We start from the raw sequence: 8,417 nt of genomic DNA, 5'->3' as shown, positions 1-8,417 counted from the left end.
GGAACCCCAGATGAAATTTTGTTCTAGTCCTATCAAAATGTATTATAAGAAATAGAGACCCCTTAAATCACTCTACTGGAATATTATATAAATGTCCCTATATGAATATGCAGGTGCTCCATAATAATGGCAATGTCTTTGTATGGGGCCAGCTTTATTATGTCCCTGAACACTCCCAGAGTCCTTGAAATCTGCTTTTCAAATGACTAAAAGAAATCTGGAGGGTGGATGGCAGCTTGAGATTGAATCCTGACAACACAGGACTGTTGAGCGGGTGTGTGGACTCCCTGGTTGTGAACGGGTAACCGTGCCTTTGAAAAGCCAAAACACCCTTCTCCAAACCATAAAGCTTCAGCTCCTAGATAGTCTCGAGGAAGTGGGCGTACCCGCAGAGGCACAAGGGGCGGTGATTCTCGCGTGCGTCACGTGCCTGTGTTTTGTATCTGCGCGTGTTTGGGGGCGCGGGGAAGGAAAGGCTCGCTCTCCTCACGCGGAGGGCGCTTCAGGCTGGAAGGGAGGAGAAGCAACGGCGAACCACCAACATGCCCGTGAGTGGGTGCCATTCTGAACGCGGGCGGCGCGTCAAGGGTTAATGGGTGGAAGGGGGCAGAAAGATGAGAGAATCCCCCCTGTCAGGGAGCGGGAGGGGGGGTTGTCCCATTACCTAATAGGAGAGAAGGGGTGTGTGGGATGTTCCACTCCGTTTATGGGCGAGGGGTGGAGCAGGACGTTTACGGTGCCGGAGGGTGGGGGGGGGGAGTGTAAAAAAAAAAGCACTTGCTGCTTCTACTTTTTGCGCACCCCCGTAGCAGGTTATAGCCACACACACAAACACTTCGCCACGATCAACGTCCCCGCCCCCATGACAGGTCATATGCCTTGATCCCAAACCCAGCATCGGGATCATCCGACCCGTGCCCTTTCCTTCCCGGTGCCCACGGGCTCCTTGCCACAGGCCAGCTGCGAAACCAGGCAGCTCTTTCTGCCTCCCCACCACCAAACTCTGCCTCTTAATGCGATGTGACATATGGATTCCTAGCCAGGGTCCCGCTGTGATGTGAAGCTGTTACTCTTTACCTGGAAGATGGATACTTCACACACTTGACAATAAAATGGATGATCTGCACCTTATTAATCAAGGAAACTCAAGGAAACTCTGATATGCTAAAGAGGCGGGTTCGAGGAAAGGAGACAACCAAGCTACAGTAGGAGCGCACTGACGAAGGAGATTATAGTGGCAAAACGACCCTATGATTCGGACACAATTCTCAAACATGTCTCGGCTACTCTTTGGAAGAATTTACAGAACATTTCTGAATATAAGAGAACATCTTTTACTGAATATAAGAGAACATATTCTTCTGCTCCGGAGAATCAAAAATTGGCAAACAGCCTGAATCAGTTTTATAGCAAAGTCAAGCCTTATCAACTAGAGCAATTCACTCGGCGCCAGAGGCACCAACAACGACCTCAACCTGTTCTGAAGTCACTACAGGGACAGAAGGCAAAAGCTCCAGGCGCAGTCGGAGTGGCTCCTCTTTGCTTGAAATAGTGTTCTGCACACTCCGATCCTCACACAGATATTTAACAGATATTTTGTATAAAGTACGTTTACATTGTAAAATTAGCCAAAGCAAATTCCAAGTATGTAAGTACTTGGCAAATAAATTACTATTCTATTCTATTCTATTCTACTGGGCAGTGTGTGGATCACAGTGGTGGAAGCACCAGAGCTCCCTGGATTAAGTGTCAAAATAGGGGTGCATATAGGAGGAATATAGCTACATAACTGAGCAGATGGCCTGGTGGTGCAGGGAGTACAGGGCCTCCTTTCACTTTGGCATCTAGCTCAGGTATTTTAGTTTTCTAGTCTGCTTTTCAGTTTAATTTTCCCACCCTGCATTTTGAGGCACTTGGTGCAGACAGATGGTAATCTTCAAAGTTCTTATTCCTTTCATCATCATCACTCACAGGCACCTACTGGTGTTACAGTGGCTAATTTTAGAATCCACAACAGGCTGTCCAAGAAGAGACATCTCTCTCTCACACACACACACCCCTTTCAGTTATTCACTGCACTCTTTCCAGGATCTGGGACTCCTTCTGTTCACAATGAAGTTAATATAGTACTGTATTGAGCAAATTCAGCACACAAAAACTTTTGCCATATGGTGAATGCTCTAACCCAGTGGTTCCCAATTAGCTAATTACTTGGGACCCCCTATTTTTCAAAAGCCAATTATAGTTGCCTTTGCAAAGCAATTTTTTGAACAAAATATGGGGTAGCATCTAATAAGCAAAAGATTTAAGGTATACTAAAAACCAGACCAGGGCTGAGTGATACCTAGTTTTCAACATTGTGGTATATCAGCAACATCGCAATATTCCAATATCTGAAATTGGAGATTAGTGTGGGGGATGAGGGAAGGAGCAGCTGTGGTGATAGGAAGGGTGGAGGGACGAGAGGAAATGGAGTCACATCAAGCTGAGAGCATCATGTGATATCGACAGTGCCTTGATATATTGCTGTGTGTTGTCAGGTCAAAATTCTTATTGTAGTGTGATTTCAAAACCATTTTTGGCCAATATATTGAAAATCGCACAGCGCTAAAACAGACCATAAAATCTGTGATATTACCATGCAAAAATGACACAAATTTAGTTGGAGTGGCAAGGGATGGGGCTGCAGACCCCCTGGGTGCGTTCTCCGTGGACCCCTAATTGGGAACCGCTGCTCTAATCTATAAGAGGAGTGTTCGTGTGATGTTAGTTTTTGGTGGAAAAGGTGGGAAGAGGCAACCAGAGGAGGCAATGGGCACAGGCTGGATGCCATTGTGGATTGTAGACCTAGGAGTAGAAAGATCAGGCTTGAGGATCTTTGGGTCCCCAAGTGTAGTTATAGAATAGAATAGAATAGAATAGAATAGAATAATTTATTGGCCAAGTATCAACCATACTTGGAATTTTGCTTCGACTACATTGCAATGTAAAGAAAAACGTACCTCATACAAACACTATTCCCCTCACAATACAACAGCACAGCGAAAAACCCCATACCACCAACTGGCCTCCCTTTCACCTACAACTACAGATTCAACAATTTGATGGCACAGGGGGAAAAGCTATTCCTGTGCCTAGACGTTTTTGTATATAGAGTGCCTGTACTGACGTCCGGATCGGAGTAAATCAAACAGGTGATAGGGGATTGTGCCTTGTGTTGTTACCATTTGGATTTTTGTGCCTTGGGCACTTAAATGGTTTGGGGGAACCCTGAGAGAAATACCCAATATAGGCAGGCTAGGATTAGGGAGACCAGGGTTCAAATTCCCACTCACGGGGGCTGAAGCTCACTGGGTGACCTTTGGAGAGTCACTGCCTCTCAGCCTAACCTACCTCACAAAGTTGTTGTGGGGATTAAATGTATGCCACCTTGAGCCGCTTGGAGGAAAGGTGGGATATAAATGAAATAATCGTTGCAGGAAAAAATGAGGTATAAATAAAATAAAAAACTAATTATTAATATTCGGTAGAAAACACCTCTTTCAGCAAAGTTAGCAAACTCAGCTTTGTTGTACTCATTGCAATAACTCCCTAATATCTGACACAGCTGACCAGAGACTTAATTCACCCATCCCTAGAGGAGGAAAAGAGAAAACACAAAAAGAAACGTCTGGTCCAGAGTCCAAATTCCTACTTCATGGATGTCAAGTGTCCAGGTAACTACTGTACTCTTTAAAGTGTTCTTTTTTCAAGCAGTTTCACACTGCTGATTGATGTTCAGCTTGTCAGTGACTACAATCCTGCCATCTATGCCATCTATTCCTACAATCAATTTAACAGTAGGGCCAAACATTGTTTGTAAGATCATACATACACGCTTTGGTTTTCTTAAGGTGTGAGGCTTGTTGCATTTCTTTGAAAAGTTCTATTTTTGTTTTTGCAATTGTAAACATCTGTGATCTGTGTGACACCAGTAAGAGGTCTTAAAACACATAAACACATATACAAAACCCCATTTTTTTCCTCATGGGCAAATGGGTTTGAGAAACTCATAAAGTTTAAGAGTCTTCCTTTCTCTTCATAAATGAGCACTGTAATTGAAATACACTGACTGTCTAACCATTAGCACACACTCTGAGAACAACTTCAGAACATTTCTATTTTTATGAAATGAAATAAAGTTGTACAGGGGAAGAAACCCAGATTCAAGGTACCACTCAGTTACGGACAGCACTTGGTGGCCTTAAAAAACCAACTTGCTTGGAAGAGGACGACCATCCCAGATAGAAGGGGTGTACCGTTCTTCGGTCAAGGGTATACAATAGCTGCGCTCCCCTGCTAGAACCTCCAAACAAAAAACCAACTTGCTTGTACTAATTGTAACACAGAGGGCAAGTAACTCAGAAGACCTGAGAGGGCAATGTACATTATTTGACATCCCAAGTCTAGCATTGGGTAATACGTTGGACACTCAGTGTAGTATCAGTGTGTATGCCCGTTGGAATTAAAAATATATGCTTTTAAAAATTCAGGATGCTACAAGATCACCACGGTGTTCAGCCATGCTCAGATAGTGGTGCCCTGTGTAGGATGCTCGACTGTCTTGTGTCAACCAACAGGAGGCAAAGCCAGACTCACAGAAGGTAGGGGAAAACACCTTGCTCCTTTAATCAGGCTGCTTCTGCGCAGATACACTATTTATGCCATGACCTTAGTATTCATTAACACAGGCAGCTTATTCAGGCAGTCTATGTGTTGAAATAAATTGTTGATTTTATCTCCTAATGTATTTGTAGACTTCGGAATTTCCCAACCTGCTGGCTGGGACTTATGGGGAACATATGGTGGGCACCAGATTTGGGAAGGCTGTTCTAGAGCCATGGGGATTACCCATAGTTCATTCATTGATTCAACACATGCATAAAGTATTAGCTTCAGTCCCTGTCATCTTCAATTAACGGATTTTGGGTAGCAGAGCCAAGAAAAACCTGTGCCTGAAACTATGAACAGAAGAGTAAATATTGGGCTAGATAGATCAGTGATCTGACTCGCTATGTGGCGGATTGGTTTGCTCAGTTCTGCGCAAAATAGCTTTAATGTTAACGATTGGGCATGCATCTTCAACCATTGAAAGGCTGGGTTGTTGCTTTTTGGCAGAATTTAGAACACAGCATAAACAAAAAGTGGGGCATCAACACTTGAGGAAAAGCATATATTAAGGCAGGGCCTTGGATGTAGGGAGTGGCTGGCTAGAAAACTCAAGTTTTCTGGAATGCCAACCAGTCCACACACATTTAGCAGAAATTGCCACTGATCAGTGCCTAGTCTGGATGGAAGGTCAGGGGAATACGCCATTTCTTAAAATACTGTCCATTCTAGTGTGATTAAAGTTGAATCACGATGCAAGGGCTCTTAAAAACCTAGATGAGCAAATGGGTTCAGTGTTAAATGAGGTTCGCAACTGACAGAATTGCAGCTTGGTAAAATTCTCAGAACTATTAAGTCCAGAGGTGCCATTGAAGTTAAAATTCTTAACCGAAAGATTTTCCAGTTGTTTAGCTACTCTGCATTTCGATAGGTAAAAATGTTCTAAAGGTAAATTAATTCAGTGCAGTTCAATTATGGGAGATAATGCACTAGGATGTCAAGGTAGGGGACAGTGAGAGTTGAATTTCTTTAAAGGGAAGTGAGAATAAGATATAAAGATCAGTCATTTTGGCAGGGGGTGGGGGGAATCCCTACAGGGAGACGGAAAGAATATAAGCATTAATGCAAGTTTCCCAATGTGAACAATTTGACAAGGGAAGCTCTGCACACTTGGATATTTCCAAACACAAACATCTGCTGGGGTTATTTTACAAGTAGGAGCTTTGATTTTCATGTCACTGTCTGCAGTCTTCATAAGCTCTTTGGATCTCATGTATGGTGCTATTTCTTTCCAGGTTGCTCATTTAGAAGAAAGCAACACTGAAGAATTCCTGTGCTGCTGTAAATGATACCACTGGAAGCCTTATGTTTGACAGTGCTGGTTAATCTAGCAAGTTAATTATGTCTAGCTGTGGGGTGGGGTTTTGTGCAGATTTTGTGTATATGTTTAGAGGTAACCAAACTCTTATTTTTATAGCTTTTATTATACAATGAACTTTGAATGAATAAGGCTGTTAATTTGAATGCATTTAGCACATTCTTCTTTGCAGTAACAACCGGCTGATCACTATGGTGAAGAAATTCAAATGCCAGTCTTAAAAAAACTTCATAAGAAGGGAACTGTTTTTATATTTTAACCCTGCTGGTTTTGCAGCTATAGGGCCTAGTCTTCTTGGAACTTCTGATTTGCAAATCTCCACTGAAATGAATAAAAGCTATGCAAGAAGAAACATAGCTTACTTGGGAAGGACTGTAGCTCCATGGCTGAACATCTGCTTTGCATGCAGAAATGCCCAGGTTCAATACCCAGCACCCATAGGTAGGGCCAGGAGAGACTCCTGCTTGAAACCCTGGAGAGCTGTTGTCAGTAAGTATGGACAATTTATGTTAATATAAGAAATTCTACTTACTTCCAGTTGCGGGTCCTCCGCCTCAATCCCAATTCTCAAACGATTTGGGATGTCCCTCCCCATTTCATGGCTGCAAAAGATCAAGATTATATATTAAACTCCATTGCTGTGCTCTGGTCTCTCCTTTCTTATTTCCTATAGAAAGAGAGCATCAGTTCAGAATCAGACCAATACAGGGAAGATAGGCCTATGAATGCTTCCACTCTTGCTGTGAAGCCAGCAGAGAGAGGTGTCACAATGTGGCATGGAGATTAGGCCAAAGAAGCCACAGCAGAAGGATTATTACTGAGCCAAGTGGAACAATGGTCTGACTCAATATAAGGCAGCTTCCTAGGTTCCTATTGGTTTATTGTTTTGGTAGTCTTGCCCAGGAAAAGTTCACAAAAGATGCTGATCCTATTTCCTGGCTTGTCAACTAACCGCACAGCACTTGACAAATGTTTTCAGAACCAGCTTGCGTCGTCGTATGTCTCCCTGATGATACGATGCAGTGCCCTTTTTAACTTTTCTGATTTTTTTAAATGGGGAGGCACTGTAGTTCAGTGTTAGATCACATACTTTGCATGCGGACCGCAGGTGAAGGAAAAGATTATGGAGAGCTTCTCTGCCTGTCAGGGGAAGCAGCAGCGAGCTAGTTGGGTAAATGGACTGACCTAGCAGACAGCAACTTCAATTGTTCTTGTACTCAAATTGATTGTTCAGTTGGGAGAGCATGGGACTCTTAATCTCAGTTGTGGGTTTGAGCCCCAAGTTGGGCAAAAGATTCCTGCATTGGGGTCCCTTCCAACACTATGATTCTATAAACTGTTTTCTGCCATCTTGATCTGCTGTTTATAGCCTGTACTGGGTAGTCAGCAGAATGACATGCACTTCACTGGTTCTGGTCAGTAAATAATGACCCACAATACTAAAATCAGAAATGCAAGTTGCTGCAAAGAGTATTAAATTGTGGATTGGTGTTACGCCGGTTGCATTTCTGACTGGGTTGAGTATTTTATCAGACATTAAGAGAATTCACTGCAGATCACATTTAATCATAATTACTACTGCCTGTGTCTTATTCCTTTCTTGGTAATATTCAAAACATAAGTCTCAAAACCATCATTAGAGGTACACAGGCCTCCTTCCAAGTTGGAAGAGTCTCAGTTGATCAGTTGTTGTCTCTTTCCTCAACTAAAGCTGTGTTTTGTGCTTTTTATGAATTTGTCTGCATTAGAATCAATAAACTGCTTGATATGAGATCTGAAAGTGTGAGCTGCCTTACTGCACTTCTTTAAAAGTTAACCTGTCTTGCTTTATCCAGGGAACTGTTAATTTAGGTAAATGTATAAATTGTAGTCACACATTCATTTGTGAACCAATTCGTGTAGGTTTAGCCCCAACAATGAAACTTTGTGCTTCTTTAGGGGCTATTCCAAAAGTTGCAAGATGACACACTCTTGTGACTAACAGTGGATGGGGGGTCTTCTTAAAGAAGCTTCCAGTTAAGGAACTCCCCCCCCCCAAATGTCTTACTTTCCCCCCTTTCTATACCTCTCTCATCCCCATGCAGTTTTTACAAATGTTGCTCTACACTTCTTAAAACTACAAGGAAGCAAGACAGCTGTTGTCCCAGATTCCAGAATTTACACCTCTTGCCAAAAAGGGGGCAAATGCAACTGAACATGACGTAGCACCCATAGCCACTTGAACTTAGTCAACGACATAAAGTATTTATTGGTTAAGGCATACAAAAAGGCTAGTCAATAATAAAAGGATCCAAATAGGCATTTTACATAAGCATAATTAGTTCAACCAAATTTCAGATCGCTGGAGAAAAGGCAGGGGCAGGAGACAAAGAAACATTTCACATGATTTATA

General features: G+C 42.7%; 1 protein-coding gene across 1 annotated transcript; it reads left to right on the top strand.

Moving 5' to 3' along the window:
- Positions 1 to 408: 408 nt before the first annotated feature.
- RPS27L (ribosomal protein S27 like) lies at positions 409 to 7,798 on the top strand. The gene is made up of 4 exons (XM_035132350.1): positions 409 to 548; positions 3,608 to 3,716; positions 4,533 to 4,643; positions 5,943 to 7,798. The coding sequence occupies exons 1-4, from the start codon at positions 543 to 545 to the stop codon at positions 5,969 to 5,971; spliced, it is 255 nt and encodes an 84-aa protein (XP_034988241.1). The 5' UTR covers positions 409 to 542; the 3' UTR covers positions 5,972 to 7,798.
- The last annotated feature ends 619 nt before the right edge of the window (positions 7,799 to 8,417 follow it).

The sequence above is a fragment of the Zootoca vivipara genome, chromosome 14 (assembly GCF_963506605.1).
Source record: "Zootoca vivipara chromosome 14, rZooViv1.1, whole genome shotgun sequence".
NCBI classification, from domain to species: domain Eukaryota; kingdom Metazoa; phylum Chordata; class Lepidosauria; order Squamata; family Lacertidae; genus Zootoca; species Zootoca vivipara.
This window is presented reverse-complemented; position numbering and strand designations above follow the sequence as displayed.

Excerpts from the sequence above, each read along its gene's own strand:
- RPS27L (XM_035132350.1), top strand. Across the intron at positions 3,717-4,532 it reads CATGGATGTCAAGTGTCCAG|GATGCTACAAGATCACCACG; the intron begins GTAACTACTGTA and ends TTAAAAATTCAG. Across the intron at positions 4,644-5,942 it reads CAAAGCCAGACTCACAGAAG|GTTGCTCATTTAGAAGAAAG; the intron begins GTAGGGGAAAAC and ends ATTTCTTTCCAG.